Raw genomic sequence first — 26,613 nt, 5'->3', positions numbered from 1 at the left:
CTAATTATCTTTTAAAAATTTTTACACTGTGTGACTGCTTTTATCAGTTTTAGCTTTGAGTCTTATTAACATAATTTTATGTTTTTGGTAGTTCCCTTTTCTTAAAGCACAGATACGGGGTTGGTTATACACTCACAATAGTCCAGGTTTGTGATTCTTTAATTTCTCCATCATTTTAGTCCTGCCCTTGTTGTCTGACAAAATTATTCTCCCTTATTATGCAGACTTCTCCTGGTGTCTCTGTAGCTACTGATATTGTCCATCGTCATGTTCCAACTGCTACATGCTTGTCAAATGTAAATTTTCTTACTCTAAAACTTTCATGGTTTTGTCATCTGATAGATCACTTTCTGTTTGTGCTTCATGTTGTTAGTGGAAAAGATTTATGCATATGGTTAATGAACCTGAACTAATTTCCTTGCTTTTACTATGGCAAAATGTGAAGTGATTGATGTTCAAAGATTGCAGAATCAATATATAAATCACTAAGTAGTGTTTGGTCATCTAAAAATTTGGATTTTACATGTCTACTTCTTTCTTAGGGTGTCTCAACCATTTATGTGGGTTATAAATAAAATATTAAATAAATTCTTTTCTTTCTTAGCACTTCCCAGCTTATCGTGTTATCCTACTTTTGTCATGCCATGCTAACACTACCTCAGTCAAGCCAAAATTTTCTTGATATCTATATTTGGAGACATACATTGGGAGGTTAACTTATGGAATTGGAAAATGTTTGATAGATCAGCTCATGTTGAAACTATCCAGTATTGACAGCTCACATATTAGTAATCAAGCCTGAAGCTTGTATAAACATAAATATACTTCAGAGCTGCTTGTATGCACTTGATTGGTAACCAGCATTGGCAGATTACCATTTGAATATGTTGGAATAACATATGGAATATGGTTAAACATTATCTTCTTGTATGAGTACACTGTTTTCTCATTAATGAATTATATTTGTTGGGCATTTTATGTTTCACTTATAAGATCCAAGCGCAAATCATGTTGACACAACTCTACTTGACTATGTGTCAAAGGTTTGCTAGGTTACTGGACTTGAAGTAGTACTTTGCTCCAAGGTTCTCAATTTCGGTTGTATCGATATACCGAGGCATACAGGCGGTACGCCCAAAAAGAGTTAAAAATCCTCCAAAAATATTTGGAGGTAATGGTCCAAAAATACCGGGGCATACCAACTGGTATGCCTTGGTAACGGTCGAAATCCAAGGTGTACCGACTGGTACACCTCGGTAATGATCGAAATCCAGGGCGTACCGACCGATACGCCTCGGTAACAGTCAGATTCCGATTGTTACCGCCTGGTATAGGCGTTGTATCGCCCAATACGGGGTCAAAACATTGGTACCGCCCGGTAGAGGGTGGTCCGCATACCAGTATCCTCTCGGATTGGTATGTACCGCCTGTCTGATACAGATGGTACACATCGAAATTGAGAACCCTGCTTTGCACATTCATGTTTTGGCGCACTGTTTGTGCATGTGATTGTTTATGGGCAAATAATATTCTCATATTATTTATAGTTAGTATAATCAGATTGATTAAGTGATTTTCACTGGTATTAGAAAATTGAGCATTTTGCAATCTTAGTTTAAGTGCTCTAAATCTAACCTGTCCAAAAACTATTATTTTGCCTTTGGTACTTATCCAAGGCCATAGTTCATGGATGTCTTTGGCCTATATGCTTGGTTGTGAATTGAGCTTTACGGACTGTGGTGAACTATCCTTGAAGCATTTCTCACCTAGATAATTATTGGACACAAATTTTGCGACTGCAATTTATGACAATCTTTTAGCTTGCTTTTCTGGATAAATTATATTTCAGAAGACAATTTGTATTATTTTCACTTTGTTATATTCTGTATTATTCCCTGAGCAGAATTAAGATGTATATGATGTATGAGCATTGTTTCATTTTATTTCTCAGGTAGGTACAGAAATATCTTTCAGACTACCTCTTGCATCATCTACTTCGTTTGAGAATATGTTTCGTGAGATTGAAAACTACATTAGAGGACCAAGCAAGTATCAGGAAAGCTGCTCTAGTTTTTGTCAGGGCATTGAAAGTTATGGTATCTCTGTTACAACTTTGGAGGAGGTTTTCTTGAGAGTATCAGGAGATAACTTTCATGAAGATGATGAGAATGGTTATTACATATCTTGTACTGGATCTATGAATACAATTATTGAAGCATCTACCTATACACTTACAAAATCACCAAATTCTAAATTTCTATTTGGAGTTCATCTCAAGTTTGTCAGATGGATATGTGCTACTCTGGGAAGAATATGCACTTCAATATTTGATGCAGCATGTGGTTTCGTCACATTATTTACTCTCAAGTTTTGTAGTTGTGGCTTGATTCCAAGGTCTATATTTTGGCAACATTCCAAAGCTCTCCTCATAAAAAGGGCAATATATTGTCGTCGAGATAGAAGATCAGTTATCTTCCAGCTGTTCATTCCGGCTTTGTTTTTACTATTTGGTTTGCTTTTTCTAAAAATTAAGCCACATCCTGATCAGTACTCTATCACCTTAACAACATCATATTTCAATCCCTTACTAAATGGTGGTGGTGGTGGAGGACCTATCCCATTCAATCTCTCTCTATCCATTGCTGAAAAGGTTTATTTTATGTTGGGGAAAGCATGATTTTATGTTGTAAACTTTCCTCTGTATAATATAGCAATTAAAAAATATTTTTCTGTGATTTATGTACTTTTTTTCAGGGAATTCTGCTTAGTCCAATATATTATAATCTTGTAGGTTGCATCTCATGTTCATGGTGGTTGGATACAAAAACAGGAGCCAAGGTCCTACAGGTTTCCTGATTCTGAAAAGATATTAGCTGATGCTATTGAAGCAGCAGGGCCACAATTGGGCCCTGCTCTTCTTTCCATGAGCGAGTACCTAATTACTAGTTTTAATGAATCATATCAGTCGAGGTACAGAGGACTTTTTTTCTGCTAAAATAGGTTTTATCCAGCCTAGTGAATATGATTTTAAGAATCAGATTAATTTAAGTCAATCAGATCAATCATCATAAGTACAGGCTTCTGTTTGACTTTCTGAGTCATGCAGAGTTCAATGCACTTTTTACATTTAGTTATAACACTATGCCTGTTTGACTTCCCTGCCTGTCATATGCAGAGTCCATATCACTATACCTGTTTTATTAATGATTGAAATATTTCTGGTCGTATTATCTTTTTTGTTTTTCTTACTGTCTGGAATAATAAAATAATTATTCATGATTTACAATCAGTAAAAATCATTTCATTTTGTTTGAAATATATCAGTTGAACTGGATTCTTGGTAATGTTTCTCATTTTGGATGAAAAGGTTATTCTACCTTGTATTTTATATGTTGTACTGAATCAGAATACAACATTCACAATCTTTTATTTCCTTCATACAAGCATGACTATGTTGGCCTGAACTTTTTCTTGTCAAGCATTTATATGCCATGTTATATTTCCTTCATACATCATTCATATTGCATTATCAAGCATTTATATGCCATGTTAAAAAAAAAAAATGGTATTGGACCTCACTCGGACTGGTACATGCCAGTTGGTATGGTATTGGTGTTTGGTAGTTGGTACCACTCAGACCAATCAAAAAAGTTAGTAAAATAGTAAACCTTGGTCAAAACTGGACTTCTGCTGCAGTATTCCGGCATATAAGACCTTGATCAGATAGGTACATTGCAGGCTTACTGGCACATAACGTGCATTATTGTAGAGTCTTAGACCATGTTAGACTGAAATGATTAGGGACAGGAATTCTCCCTGGGTTGGCCAAGGTGCACCTTGCTTTCTCTCCTGTGCTTTTATTGGATATAGGTTAGTTTACTGGCACATAAACTTGATTTCATGGTCTCTTCTTCGCTAAATAAAAAGGAACTCCTTTGGTGCTCTCTTCTAATTTTTGTTTCCAGATAATTGCTTGAAGATTTGTATTTGAAAGGATCTGAGCATTGAACCCCTGTAGGAAAGACATGTATATGATTTTAGTTAGTCTCGAGTCTCTACTCTCTAGTGTATTTTGGATAGTTTTTTTTTTCAATTCCATTTTTTTTGTAGTTATATTTTTACTACAATTCTATATTCATGGTATGTATGATTCGAACTTTTTAAAACATCTACTTGAATATGCTTATGTGAGTATATGTAAGGTGTGTTTATATGTATATGTACATGTATATGAATTTCAAGACCAGCGAAAGGACACCTTAGTTCCTCTTTTGAGCAGTTTGAATGATAGTGCCTACATAAAGCCCTGAAGAGTCATCAGGTTGTGATCTTCTATGTTATCATAATATCACTGTTTTAAATATATTGGTGTTGACACAATCTTGTATACAAATTCACTCTACAATTACTAGCACATAATTAGAATTTCTATTCAAGCTAATATCCTCCTACATGACTGTCCTTGCTCCAAGCCTATTTCTGTTTAGTACTGTTCTTTTTTTCCTCTTGAATTTCAGATTGAAAACAGAAAAAGAATTGCCCCATAAAACATTCAAATTGGAGCACCAAGGAACTCATTGTTTGAGATGTAGTAAAAGAATATTCTTCACAACTTCCTGTGAGCATGTACCTTTTTTTTTCTGATTAAGGAAAATATTATAAAAAATTATGAAGAAAAAAGGGACTGTGGTACAATTTGTAAGATCCAAGTTGCGCGGGGATCATACCACATGGCCACTATATTCTAAAACTCTTGGATCAGATTGCAGAACAAATTGGAGCATAACTTTTCAATTTATCCTGATAAATCCTTATGGATATCTCAGGTGTGGCAATATAGAAACTTCAGATTGTCTCAAGATAACTATTGATGAAAATGTTCTTCGGTAAATAACTTCTTTATTATAGTATTTTGTTCTGTTGTGTGTGTTCCTGTGTGAGTGCACGCAAGTATTGTTTGTGAATGTGTTCCTGTGTCTTTATTTGTGCATGTAGATTGATAGTAGAGTCTAGTAACATAAAAGGAGAACGTAAATAATAGACCAGGAAGATGATAATATTCATATATAATGAACTATCCTCTGGAAAGTTGGTTAGTTCACATGAGATCTACACCAGTTAGTGTATGCTCTAAATTTCAAGCAGTCTTTGGAAACCCTAAGTGGAATTAGACCAAGGATCAATGTCTCGTCTGCAAATTTGTCAACCAAGGACCAATAAATTCTATCTCACGTATGATTTGAACTTTGAAATATCTCAATGCTCCTATGTATTGACTAGTCTTGATGTGAGGATTAAAGCTTGTTAAAAGTTAGTTTGGGACTGGTGATGGTGACAAATAAACTCAAGATATGAGGTATTAGAGTCTATAGATTGTGACAATTTGTGACGATCTTTATTTGCAAAAGCTGACTTAAATTCTTCACTCCCTGGAACTGGAAGAATTAAGTAACTTGATATTTTCTAAATATTATTCATATGTATTGATTGTATGAGTTATGTTGTTATCCTCTTCAATACTTTTAGTTCTTTAATGACAGGCTAGGTTATATTAGTTCTGAATTCTCTTATAACATATTATCTCAGACTGAGACTACATGGTTCTTTGTAGCCTGTGGCATCATATTCAGTTTTTTATGTCCATGATCTTGGAACAATTTTTTGCTTTCATATTTACATTGATATTCCTTCAAGGTACGGTGCTGTCGTAATGGACGATCAGAAAAATGATGGTAGTGTCGGATATACAGTGCTTCACAACAGTTCTTGTCAACATGCAGCTCCGACATATATCAATTTGATGAATGCTGCAATTTTAAAAATGGCAACTGGTAATGAACATTTAATGATTCAAACTCGTAATCACCCTTTGCCAATGACAATATCACAGCGGTCACAACGGCATGTACGCATCTTTCTTTTATCTATCAATGTTGCTCCCATGTTATGTTGGTTATGTAGATTGCTTTCTGTGAAATGAAGTAGTTTTCATTTATACAGGTTGTACTCTTTAGAAACTAAATCAGAAACTTATGATCTCTAAGTTAATATGAAAGACCATAATATTAAGAATCTCCTTAATCTAGTGGACAGCAATGGATATGTTCATGACATGGCTGCCTTCATTTTTAATTTATCTTCACGTTGATAGTTGTCTACAACTGTATGCTATAGTCTACTTACATTCTTGTATTAATTATTGTTTAACTTTTTGAGTTTTAACTGACACTTCCTCATAGCATTGAGCTGGCTTTTGTATCATATTTTGAAAAATGAAGTTTTCTATCCATTTCAATTCTGTTTTCTTTGTGAAACAAACTCAAGTCACTCAGCATCAATGTCTTAGTTCCTGAATAAAGTTAAACAAGTATGATAATATTTCATGGTTCGAGTAAAATATTTTAATTTTAATCAAAGAAATATTTGATACTCTTCTGAGTTCTGACAAATTTGATTTCAGACTAATATTGGTTTTAATAACTGGTTACACATATGATGTTGTAAGGATTCAAGTTTTGGTCTGAGACCCATAGGGTACGTACTGACATAAAACACTGACCAAAGAGAAATAGGGAGAGAAGAGGGGAGGAGGAGGCTGAGGAGGAGCTGGAGAGGAGGAGGTGGAGTCTTGGAGTTGGAGAAAGAAGCCATGGTGGCGATGCAAGGAACTGTGGCAAGGCATTTGGCATCAGCACTTGCTTAGCTAGACATCAGGCTATTACGTGCTTAGTTGGATTTGCTTGAATCGTGAGGCATCCAAGAGATGCTTGCTTGCAAAGAATTCACCTAGTTCTGACCCTTTACGGATAACTAAGGACCTATGAAATAGAACGGATAACTAAGGACCTATGAAATAGAAAACAGTTAGTTGAAGAGGCGAATGATGTGCTATTGTTCTGACCCTTTACGGATAACTAAGGACCTATGAAATAGAACGGATAACTAAGGACCTATGAAATAGAAAACAGTTAGTTGAAGAGGCGAATGATGTGCTATTGTTGTCCAGCAAAACACACTAACAAACAATTGAACATAGGGAAAGATTGTAAGCCAAAGTAAGATAACTGTAGCTCTGAATGATAGTAGTTTGAGAGCCCAATAGAGTCCTAAGTGTCGGAGAGCTCAACAGAGTCTTATACTTGCAAGAACATACAACTACTAGGCTCATAGATTATCAGAAGCTCTCCTACTGCTATCTTGAAGCTCCCATCTAGCTTGGTGTCATTCAAGCATTTCAAGGTGCTGAGATGGCTGAGATTTTATGCTGCAACAACACACAAAAAAATCCTTTCTATGCCATGGGCTGCAGGGTTAATTTTGGCCTGGGACTATTGATAGAGAATATAACAACCTATGCAAACTGCACGTACATTGACGTTTTATCCAGATCGGTATGAAACAAGCAGTATGTACCAGTTCATGATGCGGACCGCCCTCTTCTTGAGCGGTTTATTCTGGACCATTAAAAAAAATCTAGAAACAAACATTAGAACTCACATTCGCGAGCCCACTTCGCCTCGAATGTGAACCCTTCATGTTTTTCTTCAACAGGCTATCGTCGACAGGCCTGTTGTCGCCTGCTACCTGCCATTCACAAGTACGCTTCCTCCTCTTCTCCTCCTTCCTCTTCCTCCTCCTTCCTTTTCCTCCTTTCACTTCCTCCACAACGTCCTCTCCTTCATCTTCCTCCTCTTCGTTGACCACCTCCTTGATTGGTACGATTCGATTCAGCTAGTAAACGATACAGGTCTAATTTGTGATATGACATTCCTTGTACATGTACAACAAAAACTGAACATGATAATGCAAAATGAGGTTGTTGGGCTACCATTGGCCTAACTATTTACAACTGAAGGTGCTGCATCGTAGACTTGTTACTGCTGTACACGACATAGTGGCGAAGCAAGAGAGGGTCCAGAGGGATAGAGGAACATGGGACATGGTTTTTCAGGTTAAGTAATATAAAGAAAACACAATTATATCTGTGAAAAAAATATAAGTTTCATACAAATTTGGACCAAATTACCCGGTCCAAGTGCTGGTTGTTGGTTGAAATGGGTAAATACTGAGCAGTCTTCTATACCTTGATGTGTTGTATCAAAAAATATATATACAAGTATATACCACTACCAACATATGTTGTATGGTACCGTTCTTTAGGTCGACAGGTAAATAACAGACCCTACTGAGTGAAACAACTGAAATTGGATTCCTTGTTTTTTCCTATTATTGACCTAGGTGTATGTAAACACCTGCTTTTTATATCAGTGCCAGTGAAAGAGTGAGCTACATAGTATTGCTGATAAGGGAAAATATCTGTGAATTTTTAGTTGTTCAGGTGATTAATAGAAATAAGCTCTTTCGTATCTTTTGGATAATAATTCACCAGTCTCAAGATTAAATCCTGAAATAACCTACTAAACTGACACGATTATTAGGGCAGTAATTTTTTGACTGCTACTTTTATCTGAGCAGATTAAAGGCCTACTAAATCAATGTTCATCTCAGTTCAATTTTTATATGCAAGTTGTTACATAAATACAAAGTTATAACAAAAGAAGAGACAACTTTTTTTCAATCAGATGCTGTTCTAGAATCAAAATCAAATCCAGAGTTTATCAACTAAGTAAATGATCGTTGCAATAGAAGGGAACAAGATAGGGATTATGATAGAGGAATTCATTACTGAAAGAAGGGAAGAATGCATAGGTCATGAGGAAGAACTTATCTTGATTTTGTTTTTTTCTTCTAATTTAAGCAATGTAAGATGATTATCTCTAGGTTTTCTGTTTATTTTTCATTCAGCAGCATAAGATTAGCTCCTTTATTCATCTTTGCAGATGGCCAAGGAACAAATGAATATATATCTAAACATCTTGGCCATGCCCCCCACAGAAAAAAACAGCAGCATGACACACTAGTTCTGTTGAGCCATAATGAGCATATGTCAAGACAACCAACTTTACTCATTATTTTTCTGTTTCATCTTTGTTATCTTGGATGTGATGAATGACTGCATTTATTTTTTTCATTTAATTTGTTTACTTGATTAATGAGTCATGTACTAATTCAATTGAAGAGGTGATTATGCTCCCACTTAAATTGGTTCTAGATTTCTATCATGAGAGAATTGATGTTTTTCCATACTATCTCTAGGATTTGGATGCATTCTCTGCTTCAATCATTGTCAATATTGCCTTTTCTTTCATCCCAGCATCATTTGCTGTTACAATAGTTAAGGTGAGATCTCTTTTAGCTTATACTCTTTAACATTTAACATGATTCTGTTAGGTTCCATATTTAGCCTCATGCATGTATATTAAAAAAATATGTGGACTCTCCATATGTTTTTCAATGTCTATGCATATCTCCGTACAGTCTTGGAAACCAAATTTTGTTGCCACATTGTCTTACCTAGCATTCAACTGGTGCTTTCAGTGTTAGGAGTTTTGAACCAGATGTGGCACATTTACTTTGTATGATTCTAATACTTAAGGCTACTTTGTCAAATCATAGTTTTTGTCCAAGAATTTAAAATACTACTCGGGTTGGCACATATTTGATTTGGTATGTACCTTTCGGGGTTTATCATTCTGACCAAGTATTGGTATCAGATCGTATAGTTCAATACCTGATACAATGCCCATTCATTTTGATTTTTTATTATTTTATTCAATGATACTGGATGATGCAGGTTGGTGTAATACTACTTTTAGATATACCAGTACCATACCCGTTGGATAGGTTACCAAAATCAGTATCAGAGTAGTGTTTAATCCTTGATTGTGTTGTTATTTGTAGATCAGTTTGCAACTAGCACTTTAGATGGATTCTATATGGATTATGCCAATCAACAATCTTTTTACTTTTCCACTGTTGTTTCTTCCAGTATTTAGCTGATTTTCGTAAATCATGTCAAATTTTCACTCAGTCACATTACTATCTTTGGAGTTACTCTTTGTTGCTAACATTCTTTGCTATCTTATGGCATGAATCATCCTTTATTTGGCCAATTGGCTAATCAGTTACCATTCTTCTGTTAGTTTGTATTCATAGTTTAGGAGCTACTTTTTGGATGTAAATGTTATAACTACACAGGATACGCTTTATAACTTGTTGACAAATCTTAACATTTTTGTTCGCCTATATTCTATGTATCCACAACTTAGTAGGACACTAGGACCTATTGCTGGATTATTTTTGAGCTCCTAGTTTGTTTGCCATTTGTAAACCATAGACCAATTTTTTTTTCTTTTCAGTTAATAATATCTTGTCAATCAAAATTATCTCTTGTTCTGATTGCAATTTCTTTTTTGGGAATTGAATGAAAAATTTACTATTTCAAGTCATAATTTGGAACTTCAAATACATGAATATTAGGTCATTCCATTGATGTCATTTGCTTATTTTTGTTATTCTTCATGCCCTTCAAACTGCTGATTGCTTTAGCAAGTAGCGATAATTAACAGTTGCTGATCTCTTGATGTTTGGTGTTTCTTGAGAAGGCAACATGCCAAAGTTTTTTGTTTGAAGTGTTTTTTAGTATTCATCCTTAAAACCTTCAAAAGTTGCTTGTAAATTATGTAAATCATGGGAAATTCTGGAACCATATTCAGTAACTTCTTTGTTGTTTAGAAATTTGTTATATTTAACTGTTTGAACTTTGAAGTTTGAACTACTGTCTTGAGAATGATAATAGATGGCAGCTTGAGGATAATGGTGTTAGCATGCATCTAGAGCCATTACCATAAGTGTCCTTGCAGATGGGACCAAAATTTTAGTTATGCTGCACCTTGAATTGTTTTCTTATGTCATTCAAGCCTAACATCTGGCACAAGAATTGTGCCACCTCAATGTTATACTACCATGCCTTTATGCTCGAAGAATGTGGCAGGGTACACCCTGATTAGCATTAAATGGCAACAAAAACCTGTGGAATCCTTTCTCAGGACATCCTCTGGCAACTCAAATCCACATTAACAGACATCCTCTGTTAAGATTAGTGTTCCTGTATGATGAAATGAAACACTACAGTTTTCAGTAGTAAGTTATATTGAATCCTTTGTTGGTCCAATTTGAAATGAATCTTTTCTGGGTCCAATTTAAATTAAATCTTTTTTGGTCCAATTGAAATATTATGCAAAGGACCTATAAACAAAAAATGAAAAAATGGTTAATGTAGCAGATATATCTGTTTATTGAATGTGTACATAATATGGGTCTTGTCCATCATAATTCTTCGTTTTATTGTTTAATGTGGGTCAGTTTTGTAGCTAAAAGACTTCAAGAATCCAGTACTTTGCTACATTGAAACTGTTCGAAGTAAGGATAACTGGTTACTTAAAAATTGAGGTCTGACAAACTGTTAGGTGTTTTTCTATCATCTTAATCTGTAAACAATGTTCCACTTACTTTTTCTCTTTTGCAATTTTTGACTGTGATGGCTGATGGGAGTGCTTATTTAAATTGTTGTAGGAGCGTGAAGTCAAAGCAAAGCACCAGCAGTTAATTAGCGGGGTATCAATAAACATCATAGTTATTTTCTTGATTTGCTGTTTCCTCAAGTTGACTTTTATTGACCTCTACCCAGGTTTCTGTATTATCTTATTGGGTTTCAACATACATATGGGACTTCGTCAGCTTCTTGTTCCCGACATCACTTGCAGTGATACTATTTTTTATGTTCGGTCTGTAATGAATCTCTTCCTGAACTTCATGATAATAATTTCCTGTCTATTGTTTATTCTTCTTGTTCTTGTTCTGGCCTTCCAAATTTCTGCTGCTTCAATCTTATTATGTTTTTCATTCTAGAGCTTTTCTTTTGTTTTATAGAGAATTGCTAGCATTTAACAAACCATCTTGCTTCTAGATCTGAATCAGTTTGTTGGAACTGGATGCTTCTTACCAACTATAGTCCTCTTTTTGGAATATGGATTAGCAATTGGTTCATCAACATATTGCCTTACATTTTTCTTTTCTGAGCACACAATTGCCCAGGTATATTTCAGATATTTTTGTGATTCATCTAGACTTTTTATATGCTAGTTTAGACATCAGATATTTTGATTTGCTTGTTGATGCAGAATGTGGTTTTGCTGATTCACTTTTTTAGTGGGCTTATTCTCATGGTCATTTCATTTGTTTTGGGGCTTATGGATGCCACTAAAAGTGCAAACTCTCTGCTAAAGGTATGTAAGGTCTATCTGGTTTTTAAAAAATAATTGGCAGTATCTTCGCTAAAGTTATATCTTTTGAGCTTTTTTGGTGTCTACCGTTTCATACAGCAGAAATTTAACTAATTCATCTTATTTGTAGGAATTTAACAGATCGTAGTTTTCTTGTGTAGAGAACAAGATCAGTTAGGTTCTTGCATAGTGTGGCTTTGGCACTTCTTTTAATGACTTTCTATGAAAGTGATACCCTCAGTTTTGTGTTTTTCAAATATAATCCTTAGGTTTCATTCTAATTTTAGTGTTTGCTCAAGAAACTAACCGATCAATTCTCTAGGGTTTGATCTGTTCTTGCAATTTGCAAACAACCATTCAATAGCCAAAATTTTGGATTATATGCAATTATGATATAATGCGGAAATGAAAGTGCTGGAACCATTTGTGCTTATTTCCTTTTCTGTCATCTAGTCCTGTCACGCCTCCTAAATTTAATTCTCATTCAGGAGGTGTGAACCTAACTCAAAATTAATAATATTACAATTCAACAAACAATCCAGGATCCAATCACACATTTGATGCCACTAAGAAAACGCTCAAGTCAAAATTCACTTATATAATCCACAATTCATAAAACTTGTGCAGTTTATAATCATATCATCGTATCACTTAATGATTCACAAAATCCAAAGTCAACTTAACTAAACTATAACCACATCATAAATTCAAAAGCGTGGCAATCTATACAATCACAGAACCAACATATACCACAAGTTTATATCATTACACATCTTAAACTTAACATTCCGAAAATCCCGACATGAGAGGTACTTTTTAAATATTTACAAGATACATCGATCTAGATTTCTCATTGATATTTCATTACACACAAAAGGAACATATACAACATCAACCTATCAAGTACGAAATATTTGCCCCAAAATCTTCTAGCTTTCCACTGCCTCAACCCAATTTACACATTTTAGCGAGCGATAAGCTATCCTGAAAATTTTATATAGCAACGGGGTGAGCATATAAAGCTCAGCAAGTGACTAACATATCCGTAGCAAAGAGGATAGTTTTCAAACAAATAAGGTATCAAAAATACAAAGCAGAGATACAAGATGAAAACAGAGGCATGTATTGTTTGAATACAGAATTACGATGTCATTTCGTTCGAAGCATGTTTTGTTCATGGAAAGGTAATTGGAGCATATCATTAGCATAAGGCGCATATCCATGGCATATGGTATATTTCAAGGTATAACAAAGATATATAAACATTTTGGAAACATATAAAAGAACAAAATATGAATAGAAGCTCAAATGTCACATGACGTTGCATTTATTTCATTCTTATCCAAAGCATGCATAGAAACACAGTCAAAGCCTTTATATCATGTCAAACACATAGAAGGTAAAGTGGGATCATAACATAATATGGTCCATCCATTTCTGAATGACCACCAAACATAAGTCTCCCACGTTTGGGAGCTTCATCCACCCACGTCTGAGTGAAGTCATAGGGGGCCGGCAGAGCATCACGGGCTCTAAGCATAACTCCCTTTACCATTTCTGGTAAAGGTTCACATTTATCCCACAAACACCGGAGTACAAAAGGATAGTGAACAATAAAATTGGGACATATCGGAAACACATACGGAAACAATGGAATACATATGCCTATACAAAACATTGCGATACAAACTTGAACTTTACATAATAAATGCAGGTATACAAATAATTGAAGGACAAAAGTATATAGGAATTCAAGGCAATAATATAAAGGTCAACTTAAGTAAGGGTTTTTGCTGAAATCGATCTCAAAAAAGAAGAAACAAGAGGAGGCAAAATCGACCAAAGCTCGATTCTGACAGAATTTAAGAGGCATATTGCATAAATTATTTAGATAACCAATTATGCTCCAATTTATATAAAATAGGTGTCATTCGAAAGATGTGTTAATCTATTTTCAGATAAATCAAGTTTTGCTAGAATTGGAGTTTACAATAGGGAGTTACAAATAATTTCATATTGAAAGGTCTGAAAACATCGGCTCTGTTTTACTGAATCCACAGGGTCGATAAAAATAGATGTTTTCAGTTTGCATTTGTATTCCAAAAATTTCAAATCAGACAAGTACAAAAAGAGGTTTGAGTCTAGTTTTCAATAAATCATAATTTGTATGAATCTGAGTTCCCAGCAGAAAGTTATAAGCAGTTAAGCAACAAGAGGTCAGAAATTACAGCCCCTATTTTGCATAATCTGTAGGGTTATTGAAACAGAAGCCTTAGTAGGCATTTAAACTCCAAATCATTCAATCTCAGTATCAAAATGAAGATTTTTAAGTCTACTTTCAAATGGATTAGGCTTTGTATAAATCAAAGTTTAGTGTTAAAAGTTAGGTCCGAAACAGTGCATAGAGGTCAGATTACTGAAAAATTACAGATCCATGGCTTTGTATCAAAACGAAAGAAAGGTTTGGTTCTAAGCTAAAATCTTTCGAATTATGAAGAATTAAAAGGAAAACAGAGATTATGAATTACTGTGGGATGGGGTTAGAACACTTGCCTTAGAAGAGTTTGATTCCCAAATATGGGGAGTTGATGCAAAACCTCAAGCAAAGCTTCCTATTCTTCTTCTTCTTCTTCTCAAACTAACGTTGGTTGCAGAAACTTAAGTTTCATTTCTTTAATCTCTCAACTAATTACTCTAATTACTTAGGTTTGGCTAATACAAGGGTTGCAAGGTGTTATGCGAAAAGGGCTAGGTGTCATCTTTAGAGCAAACATAAGTGGCACCAACCTTAGGTTAGCTAGTGACACATGTCCATCATTTTTTTTTTCTTTAACTTAAATCTGAATCTTTCATAAATCATATCAAATTTTTAATATTCACTCTTAGGTCTCTAATCATAATTTTTTAATATAATATCATTTAATAAAAAAAATTATTAAATAATCCTCATATTTACAAACATGCATTTACTAAATTTTCAAAAATGAAGGATGTTACAAGTCCCTTCTGGTCTTATATGCTTAATATGTTTTTTTTTCTTATTTCTTTTTTATAATCTGGTCCCTTCCTGTCTTACATGCTTAATATGATTTTTTTTCTTATTTCTTTTTTATATTCTTGTCCCTTCTGGTCTTACATGCTTAATATACTCCTTACACCGTCCCTGAGTCCACAAGTAACAAATGAAATTTTGTACATTCTGATATGCACAACTGAGTCTCAGATTGTGTTAGTATGTACTGAGTCTAAAAAATTCAAAACTGTTTAAAGCAAGTCATATCAAAAGCTTAATAGCAAGTATAAGAAAGGGAAGTATAACAATCAAGATACAAGTTTATTGTGGTTTGATACAGTGGCTTATGTCCACTCCTAATTGCCCCATAATTGCTCGAGGCATGTCAATCTACAATCATTTTCTACTGTCAGAGATCAAACAAATGACGTTTTTCACAAGAATGAGATGGAACCCACAACTTGTTCTTTTTCCTAGGTTGAAGAACAAAACCCCCTCGGTTACTTTTCGCGGGCTTAAGAACCAAAACCAATTGGTTCCTTTTTATTGGCTTAGGAACTAAAACCTGCACTCTTTTTTTCCATCTCAAAGCTAAGCCATCACTTTTGAAGAAGGAAAACCTTTTTTTTCTTATTAGAAGCTTAGAGATAATCATTTATAAGATTTCTTAGAAGAAAGGTGACACTCACCTTTTGAATCAAACTCACAAGGAGTGTTGAGTCTTAAGCTAGAGTGAACAATTGAACAAAGGATCACTTAGAATGATTCTAGCATGAGGGATGAGATTCTCTTAAATTTTGCTAATGTAGGTCAATCTCTCGATTCTCTCCTATTTTTACTCTCAAAGATTTGCTGGTTGTAGCACTTATCTCAAAATTTTGCAGGTGAAAGACTCTTTTTCTTCTCACAAGATATCTCAAGATAAGCTTTTGGATGACTCAATCATTAATTTGAAAGTCTATTTATAGTCCTTCGTATATCTGACACAAAATCTAAAGAGAACATGAAATCTAAGAAAAATTTGGCTGGTGCAGCTTTTGTTAGGTCCACTGGTGGGGTTGCAGCCCGACTGAACATATATAGCAAAGACTTTATATTTGATTATATTGGTTGAAATGCATAGTATTTTCGATGGAACTCGGACTAGGCAAGATTGCATAATTTGGTGAATCGTCCACTTCTGCCCACTCACTATCATGCTGCCCACCACCCTTGACATTTAGTACTTCTCCCTTCTCCATTCTTCTTGAAATAGTCTTTTACAAAGTTTGAATATCGCTCGACAATGCATTAGTTGCTAATCTTATGTATCTGCATACCAATTTGATATGTTTGTCGGATCAAATCTCGAAATTGATCTTATGACAGTATATAGATACATCGTATGTTATTGGTGTATCAATGGGATGATGGTCGTAGTCTGAGCACCATGAACCACATGTGTTTGAGGTGGCTCTCGAGACAAGTACGATTGTGGCATGTATTGGTGCAAAGTATGGAGAATGTCAGAACTTCTATGTTCACTTCTAATTTGCTCTCGTATCATAAGATTGATCACCGTACTATTGCTTGGAGAAGAATGACCGACTATCATGTTGAACTTCATGACTTGAATGTTGGGTGGCTTGTGTAAAATTCTGCTCCTTGGTCTATGCAACACCCTCAAATTGTGGAGATCGGACCATCGACTCCTTGATGTCACTGCGTTCGTTGATCGAGGCATTGTTGTCCATGTTGTTGCTATGTTTCCGGACCGAGCGGGTTATTGAATATGATTGAGAAGTTATCTACATACCTTTGATTAGAGAGTTCTTCCCTTAATTTAGGTGTTAATGCTCCTTGATTAGCTTCCCAAGCTTGATCCAATCCTCAAATTACAGCTTTGTGGAGTTCAAGAGAGTGCAAATAAGTAAATTTGAAAAATTTGAGTGAGAAAGTGATTGAGAGAGTAGATGAGTTAGAGAGAGTGAAAGGGGAGCGAATGAGTAGGTAAAGAGATTTTAAGAACTCTTAGATCTAGTTCAAACTGTCAAATGGACCATTTTAATTCAACAAATCCGAACCATTAAGCAGTATCGGTCGAAATCTGACCATTACCGATCGATATAAATTGGTAATGGTCGGATTTCGATTGTTTTGAGTAGTACAAACCTCGTATCGGGCGATACAGAGTCCCTTGTTATGGACCACCCAATACAGCGTGGTTTGTATGCCGAGATCCTGTTGGACTAATATGTATCACCTGGGACAGGTTTGCATGGTGAACCTTTTATTATAGGTCCAAGCCTATGCACTACCCCTGCACAAAATTGCTGACCTTTCTGCTTGGTATGGTTGGGTACGAATGATATTTATTAGTTCCAATAGCCTACCAAGCAAAACAGGGTAAACTGTGTGATACCTATCCCACTAGAAAATTTGGTGAAGTCATTTAAAAAGTAAATATAATGTGTGTGTATTTATCTTTGTACAATAAATAAATAAAATGAATCATGATTTAGAAAAGTACCATAAATCAAACTACCTCGTCATACTGCATAATGAGAATGGTGTCCTATAGCTTGTAAGAGTATGACTTTGGTACCCAAAATGGCTTGGACCAATAGGGGTCTGATACCCGAAATTTAAAACCTTGGTTTTTAATATATTGAAATTTGGTAAAACTCACTTGTGTGTGTGTGTGTGTGTGTTTGTGTTAATTTATCTTTGTACAACAAATAAAATGAATCATAACTTAGAAATTACTCTAATCTCACAAACTTAGTTGGTTATGTTGAAATCTTGTAGTACCTTTGCATGTTCGTTCGTAAAGGATCGACCTTGGTAACCTCGTAGGTTCCCTAAGGACCTAAAATATCGAAAATGGATTAGTGGAAGCGTTAATTCGAGATTCCACATGAAAATATTTCAGCAAACACTCTGTATATAGAAAGATGGACTTTGCAAGCTTTGAATGGTCGTGCGACGAAAGGTTCAAGGCAATTTTCCATGATCAAAAGTCGCCTATTAATGAGTGCCCATGCGACACCATTGTAGAACCATGTGATGGACCAACCAAGACACTACCCCAGAAGCCCATCCCATGCAACTCTAGAGTGTTGAGATGGTTGACATTTTTGGCCGACCTTCGCTTATGGTAAACACCCATGCAACTCTAGGGTGCTGAGATGGTTCACATTTTGGCCACCCTTCGCCTATGGTAAACACTCGTTTTTGGATAGTTTTGCCTCTATGCAACGACTGCACATAGGCTGCCTTTACTAGTCAGAAATGACTACAAAACCGAATCAAAATGGAGCTGCTAAGCCTATTGCAAGCCCCTTACATGTTGCCTAAAGCATAAATAAACTGGCTACCTCATCATGCTGCATAATGAGGATGTTGTCCTGCTGTGCACAATACCTGTATCACATTGTCAATCCACAATCTCTTTTACTATGATTAAAGTGGAAGACCAAACCAAGAATTGTCTCCATTCCAAGGAGTTGTCTAACTTCTGAGACCTAGTGATTCGGTGCACTAAAGCTATTATTGAAATTGTTCTCATCATCAAGGACTTGTTGTAGCAATAAAATTGCCTCTTGTGACCATTCCAAGGAGTTGTCTAACTTCTGAGACCTAGTGATTTTTGAGACCAGCATTCATCAGACTGACTCAATATTAGTATTTGACATTCTGATCATACTGAAGTAACAATAGTACAGTATTTTTTTAATATATACTAGTGCTACACCTACTGTACAGTGTTATTGCCTTCTTTCTGCCTGGTACAGTGTATTAGAGAATACCTCCTAGCTTTACTCTCTTGATAATCTAACTTTTGTTGTTCAGCTGCACAAAAAAAAAGTCAAATTTTGGTGATGCAGTTCTTTTGTTTGTATTTTCATTTAGGCCTTTTTGCTTTCCTGCAAAAGTTGAAATTGCACATCTGCAGGTGCAAGTTTCAAGTAGCATATTTCTACTTTGGAAAATCAAATTTCCATCTTGTGTGAATCTTTTAGTGGTTTATGCTGATTAATGGCTCATCAAAATGCTGTTGGACTCTGATTTTTTTTTAAAGCTATTTTGAGGTTAATTATGCAATTTCAAGGTTTATTATGAAAGAAAATTAAGCTGTACCTTCTTAATATGGATTATACTATGAACCATGTACAATCATCCTTTGCAAAGATTTCAGTTCTGTTAGTTTTGTGAATTGATGTTCATTATTTCACATTAAGCAATTCTTGCAGAATTTCTTTAGGTTATCACCTGGGTTTTGCTTTGCTGATGGCCTTGCATCACTTGCTCTTAGACGTCAAGGAATGAAGCAGGGATCTGGAAGTAGTACCCTTGACTGGAATGTGACTGGGGCTTCTATCTGCTATTTAGCATTTGAGGTTATTTAATTTACATATGGTCTTTTAAATGTTTCAGTCTTTTTTAAAATATAGTTTGAGAGTTATCTGATGAGATTCTTTAGGATGACAATTGCAAGATAGTTTTGTCAGCCACATTCATATATTATCATAGTGAGAGCTATTTGGACATCATCTATTATTACTGCCTGTTTTTTGATGAAGTGCATGAAGAATTCTTCATGAGTACCATGAACAATTAGAAACATTGGTGAACCAAGCAAACACAATAAAGAACTCTTGTTAGTATGCCTCCCATTTCCTTCAAATTTAACATCCCTCGTATTAAGACCTCATCCATGAAGTTACCTTTTTGATGGTCCTAGATGCGATGGTTTCAGATACTGTGGTATCTGTACTGTGCTTAGTGCACCTGTATGTTAATGCTCTAACCATACAGGTATTTATTTTAGTTTATTGTGTACCTTGATACATTGTAATGTGTCATTATGTATATGTCCATAGGAATTATTCCTGTTGTTTCAAAACCTTGCTAGATACTAGGCCCACATTATTCATTTACAAATTTACGTTTTTTTTTGAAGGCCTATGTAATTACTGGATTTTATGCGATGGGTGCAGAAATGATAGTGTTTACCATAATTTTGTCACTTTATGACTCAATCTTCTTTTATGGAGAAGCCAAATTCTGATTTTATAGTTATGTATAAAAGAACTGAGTACATAAAAATGCTTTTCTTGCCATATAATTTTGTTATTGACAACAAGTTAAGATATCTTTTATGTGGTTATGCAGATTCAAGTTTGAGGGTTGGCCTTGGTGTATGTTAAAGTTGCTTCTTTGTATTTAGTTTCAAATTTAAGCCAGATTCTTTCTCTTAAACTACAATGCTTTAGTGTTAGCTATTAGTCTTTTTAATATGTTTTTGGATGAAAGATATACGTCATATACTTTTTTTACTTATATGAAGTTTGTATTTGCTCTTCATATGACTACTTAGAACTTTTTTGGTCATCTTTTTATCACAATGTTAACCATTTTTAGTGGTGGTTTGTTGCTTACTCTCCCCCCACCCTCCCATTAGAACTTTTTTGGTCATCTTTTTTTCATAATGTTAACCATTTTTAGTGGTGGTTTGTTGCTTACTCTGCCCTCCCAAAACAAAAAAAAGAATGAAAGGCAACTACAAGAACAAAATTTGTAAACAAACTGACATTTAAGAATCTACTCAAATCTTTCATAGAAGAGGATCGGTTGAATGTTGTTTATATGTAATTTCTCGACAATCATAGAGTAGAAGTTTTTCCATGTAAGTTGAGTGACTATATAGCAGGGTTCTCAATTTTGATGTGTACCGCTTAGTATGGGCGGTATGTACCGGTCCACGAGGATACCAGTACACAGACCGCCCTCTACCGGGTGGTATCAGTGTTTTGACCCCATATCAGGCGATACAGGATCTGTACTGGGCAGTAACAGTCGAAATCCGATCGTTACCAAGGTGTACTGATCGGTACACCTTGGATTTCGATCGTTACCGAGGTGTATCGATCGGTGCACCTCGGATTTTTACCATTACCGATGTGTATCAATTGGTCCATCTCGGTATTTTTGGAGGTTTTTTAACTCTTTTTGAGCATATTGCCGGTACACCCCAACATACTGTCGGTATGCCTCAGTACGTACTGTACCGAGTAGGGCTCAGTACACCAGTACAGATTGAAATCGAGAACCTTGCTATATAGTCATAACTATCTTGGTAAAAGATTAGGAATGGAGATTCAGGCCTAAAAGTAAATTCTTCAGATCATATGCTGAGCCAAAGTTAGATATGCTTCAGTCCTTTATACTCATTGAACAAAAATTGTAAACAAACTGGCATTTAAGAATCTACTCAACTCTTTCATAGAAGGGGATCAGTTGAATGTTCACTGGTAATTGCTTGACGATCATAGGATATTAAAAGTTTTTCCGTACAAGTTGATTGACTAGAATTGGAAATTTAACGATAATGACAGGCCTATATAGTCACAACTATCTTGGAAAATGCTTAGGAATGGAGATTCAGACCTAGAAGTAAATTCCTCAGATCATATGCTGAAACAAAATTAGATATGCTGTAACTTCCATTATACTCTTTCATATTCCTTATCTCTTTTCTGAAGTTTTCTGATTATCTGAAATCCATGGCACCCACTTTGGACTCCCTACCATTCCTGACATGGTTACATTATCCCAATGGTCATTGTTGCTGTAATCAATTCATGTCCATTTGTTTCTCCAACTTCAATATTTTTTGCTTAATGATCATGGCATGGTATAATCTTCTAAGCATATTAGCACAGTATTTTGTTCTGTGAATCATTCCATCTGTTCAAGAACAAAGGCTACATACATATCATTTATGAATGACCACATAGAAGATGTGTTTTGTTGCTGCAACATGTCTTATGTTTATTATGGCATTGTAAGAATGTTTTACCTTCTTAATCGCAGAGCATTATGTACTTCCTCTTTACAATTGCACTTGAAATTCTTCCCTTTCAAAAGCTAAATTTGATGGCAATCAAAGAGTGGTGGCAAAATGTTCTCACCCTCCAGCATGACGGATCCAATGACCATTTCCAGCATCTTCTGGGATCATATGAAGATTCATCATCTTCCATAGCTAATGAGGACATTGATGTTAAAGCAGAAAGGCAGAGGATAAATAGTGGCCTTGTTGATAATGCCATAATCTACCTGCATAATCTGCGGAAGGTGCTTATTTTCCTTAAAGTCTATTTTGAAACATTTGGTCTTAATTAAATAGCTGATGATCATTGCTTTTTGATTCACTATCATGCATGCTTTGAGTGACAATAAAACATTAGTTGGACATAGATTTCCATTTTGATATAAATAGATTTCGGTCATCATATATATGCACTTGTAGCTAACCAATTCCAGATATCAGGTCTATCATGCCAGGAAAAACCATGCTAGAAAAGTTGCTGTCCATTCATTGACATTCTCAGTTCAGGAAGGAGAATGCTTTGGTTTTCTTGGAACAAATGGTGCAGGGAAGACAACAACATTATCAATGTTAACTGGTATATACTTCATAGTTCTGTAATCTAAGTTATTGTGGATGTCTTTCGACTTCTTTTATTTAGCTTTCTCGTTCTTATTCTTAAATCAATTGTGAACCCAAGCAAAAACAAGGCAGTTATTGTCATTAATAAGATGCAATTGATCCATAGGTTGCTTTGAGGCTCATTATTGTTTACTTTCTTGGATTCCTCCCTAGAACCAACCCCAATACTGGATTGGATGTTACAATGTGGGCCTAGTTGGACCAAGCCTAACCGAGCCATCCATAAAGACTTGCCATACCCATGGCCTAGGTGGACAAAGATATTGAGAACCCCAACCATTTCCTTGTAAAGTTAGAAGTCCCACTTGCTGTGAAATATAGTCACCTGACATCTGAGAAATAGGAGTCATGGATTCTTATATGAAGTCAGCAAAGTACCAGACGATGTATGGTTGGAGTAGGACAAGGAAGGACAATAATCTATTTGAGCAGATTCTGGACATCATTTAATATGAAAACTATTGTATCTTGGAATCTGTGATAATAGTCTAACAAGGCCTGCAAAATTTAATTTAGACATTTTTAAATCATTAACTATTATTATAATATTTTAAACTTAGCTAAACTTTAGGAGGCTATTTTTCTAGGATTAGATAGGATACAGTTAGAGGGTTTAAAAGGTTTGCAATACTGCTTGGTACGATTCGGCATAGACAGTATTTATCAATCTGATACCAAGATAAACCGGAAAATACACCCTATCATGGACCTAGCTAGAATTATCTAAGCTATGAGACGCCCTTGCAATATCCATCCGCAAAGGGTTGCCCTAGAAGCAATCTCGAATAGGTCTTGAAGGATTTGTAAAAGCCAAAGTTGATCAATTCAAAAAATGAGTAACAGATAAGTCCTGATGTCTTGCAAAAGAGTGCAGCTTACAAGCAATTCAGTAAACACTTGGTGGGCAAAGAGAAAAAAGAGAGAGAAAGAAAACAGGGACTTTAGAAAGTAAAAGAATAATAGCAAGTCCACAAACGGCCGTTCAATTAAGTGTCAAGGTGTAATGCAAGTCTACACACACTTTGTGCACAAACTTGTTTATCCAAACAAGGCTCAACATTACCCCAAAGCCCCATCCATCCTTGTGCCACTCGGGTGGTTCCATGGGTTTGAGATGGTTGATGCTTTGCACCGCACCACGGCCTGTGAAAACATACCATAGCATGCGAAAATGTGGCCATTTTAGGATAGTTTTGCCCAGTCTGGCGAGTGATTGTTGTGTAGCTTTGCAAACTGCTTCTGCTTATAAAATCCCAGTAAAAACATTCAAAAACAAGGCAAAACACAATGCCAAACAACTGCACAAGCAAAACATAAGCGACAAACGGTTTGTTGATGAAGGTGATGCAGGTCTGCAATGGACATCCGTGATATTCTCCCCCACTTAATCTGTTGATGTCTATCTTGACACTTGCTGGTAGGCTTTAATTACTGATTCTTTATGTTGTAGGGTGACTTCGGGCTCCCAATAGGCTTATGTTCTAGGAAGCTTTTGCCACTTCACCCCTATCGTAACTTTCCTTTTCTATTTTCAGGTATTTTTGGAGGGTTTCAGCTCATTTTAGGCATACCGTTGGTACACCTTGGTATGTACCATACCGAGCAAGGCTTGGGATGCTTGTACGGACCGAAATTACGAACCTTGCCTGGTACAAAATTGGTATTGCTCGGTCTAGTTGCATCCAATACAACTAGAGAATAAGTGTGAAATGAGGATAGAAGGCTAGATAAGCAAATTGTCATCCTTAACTAGTTGGTGCTAGCAAGGATTAAATCTCAGTCATGATATACTAGATTGATACAGAATCACTATACTGGGTGGTATACTGACCTACACAGTCCAATATCATTGAATAAAATAATAAAAAAATAAAAATCAGTAGTGTTGTACTGATATCGAGCTATGGTTTCAATACTGATATTTGTTGTACCAATAAAAACTGGTCCGTGCAGACTGATGTTGTTAAGATCTGAAACCTTGGTTGTCAGTAAGGTCCATATTTTCCAACCCCGTATGTGTCTTCCATTTCCAAGCTTTCGTTTCTCTGATCTTAAGATTAATTATCACTATTAACCCAGCATGGATTAGTAATGCAGTTACCAAGATCAATTAGCTCCCCTGAATCGACCATCCTTGTTCCATATCCTAATTATTGTTGCTTTTGCTTCTATGATCATCATGGTCTGGTATGCAGAATATAAAATTGAGGATAGTTGTCTGTAAAATTCAGAGTATAGATATAAGCTGATGGCTAAATTTTGTAGACATAACTATTCAAAATTTCGCTAACATAGAAACTTTAGAATCACCAAGCAAGGTAGTTGTGAGGTTTTCTACCATCACTTTTTGTTCACTTGATACCACATTAATAATCACTTAGGTTAAAATATCCTAATTTATGTTGCAAATGACTTAGATGTGAATTTTTTATATGTAATATCAAACAAACCCACTGTTTCTTAACTAACATAGCAAGTGGCTAAAATGTGCTTCATTATTAGCCACGAACCAACCCACACCCACAGTGCTGCCTACATATACCAAACCAAGTTTTGTTCTTTGTTCTCTTACCCATTCCATGATCCAAAACATTCCGTGTTCCAGGTAACTATGATTAGGACTAACCTAAATCCATGCATTTGGTCATTTGAACAAGTTTTTTGACTAAAGAAAATAGGTCTTGCTCTTGAACTCCGGAAATCTATCAACAACACTAGACAATTCCATGAGGTTCTCCCCCTTTGACTTGTGGGAAAGTGAGGCTACTTTTGATTCCAATTATCCATGCACAACTTGGTTGATGCCTTGACCATTGTCACACCTATTTAGTAATCATGATTGAGGCCTAACATTGTCTATCTACTAAATGAGGTGATGTTTGTTTAATCTACCATAAAGCAAAGGTGTGTCAAGAATTATGGTAATTTGAGGCAAAAGACTGTAATGAGCGATACTGCATGTTATTTGTAATTTTCTTCCAAGATTTATTTTCATGAAGTTGGGAGTTAATGGTGGAGTTGTTCATTCATTTTGAACACTATGACCAAAAAATTTCTCCAGTATATTCTTGCCTTCCGCATATACCTACCATAATACAAGTTTCCAGTTGAAAAAAATGTTTTATATCAAGCAATGACAATCTTATCAAACTGCTGAACCACCTTGAAAAGTGTCTGTAGGGATTGCTAAAATATATGCAGAAATACTTTTATGTTGTTAGAATGTTAATTTAAACACATGATTTCTATCTTTTCTGTTCCTTGATGTGATTTGTTTATACTAGCATCATTATGATATTTTTCTTTAAACTACTCTTGTTTATCATTATTGCTGTTGAATCATTCTCATCCATGTTTATTTTCTTTTATTTCCTCAGTTTAGCAAATAGCTTCATTGGGTTCTAAATTTAGGACATCTTGAATATAGGACTTGTATGTTAGTTTTCCACCCAGCTATCACTTAGTAGCACAGTGCTTTGCAATATATTCTGTGCCATTTCAATGTATGTAAAGACTCATGTTAATGCATATGGAGACAAAATCAGTATGCTGTTATTAGTATCCTTCCTATTGTGATGCCTTGAATCTTTTGATTTATAGTATAATTGCTGCTTTACATATCCTAGTTTGCACAAAAGTCAAATCACCTGTGCAATTCTGATTGTACCCTATTGCTTGCAAAAGATGTTGACAATAATGCATAATTGCTAATATGTTTGTGATCTTGCAAACATTTTCACGAGAATGCATGTACATTAGATGTCTTCAAACTGAGTTAGCATGCAGGCACCAACTTATTTTTAGGACTGTTGATTCTGTTTGCTTCTGTGCAGGAGAAGAGAAACCAACAGATGGAACTGCATATATTTTTGGCAAAGACATAAGATTGTATCCAAAGGCTGCTCGTCGTCATGTAATTT

At 35.4% G+C, this 26,613-nt stretch overlaps 1 protein-coding gene across 5 annotated transcripts in view; it reads left to right on the top strand.

Moving 5' to 3' along the window:
- LOC135629521 (ABC transporter A family member 1-like) overlaps window positions 1-26,613 on the top strand; it is an 80,498-nt gene that overhangs the window by 41,957 nt on the left and 11,928 nt on the right. For 4 of the 5 annotated variants that reach the window (XR_010493258.1, XR_010493257.1, XM_065136999.1 and 1 more), the window contains 14 exons: window positions 92-146; window positions 225-296; window positions 1,952-2,650; window positions 2,792-2,970; window positions 5,695-5,905; window positions 9,157-9,240; window positions 11,476-11,517; window positions 11,591-11,687; window positions 11,870-11,997; window positions 12,084-12,188; window positions 19,431-19,577; window positions 22,054-22,317; window positions 22,514-22,649; window positions 26,527-26,606. Coding sequence is in view for 3 of the 5 variants with exons in the window: in XM_065136999.1 (XP_064993071.1) it covers window positions 92-146; window positions 225-296; window positions 1,952-2,650; window positions 2,792-2,970; window positions 5,695-5,905; window positions 9,157-9,240; window positions 11,476-11,517; window positions 11,591-11,687; window positions 11,870-11,997; window positions 12,084-12,188; window positions 19,431-19,577; window positions 22,054-22,317; window positions 22,514-22,649; window positions 26,527-26,606 (2,299 nt within the window). In the remaining 2 variants the exon portion in view is untranslated. Of the gene's footprint in view, window positions 1-91; window positions 147-224; window positions 297-1,951; window positions 2,651-2,791; window positions 2,971-5,694; window positions 5,906-9,156; window positions 9,241-11,475; window positions 11,518-11,590; window positions 11,688-11,869; window positions 11,998-12,083; window positions 12,189-19,430; window positions 19,578-22,053; window positions 22,318-22,513; window positions 22,650-24,228; window positions 24,354-26,526; window positions 26,607-26,613 lie in introns of all 5 variants that reach the window. The other variant, XM_065137000.1, reaches the window with a different exon arrangement.

This window comes from Musa acuminata, chromosome BXJ3-1 (assembly GCF_036884655.1).
Source record: "Musa acuminata AAA Group cultivar baxijiao chromosome BXJ3-1, Cavendish_Baxijiao_AAA, whole genome shotgun sequence".
Classification (NCBI taxonomy): domain Eukaryota; kingdom Viridiplantae; phylum Streptophyta; class Magnoliopsida; order Zingiberales; family Musaceae; genus Musa; species Musa acuminata.
Note: the sequence above shows the minus strand (reverse complement) of the source record. Positions and strands in the feature narration are given on the sequence as shown.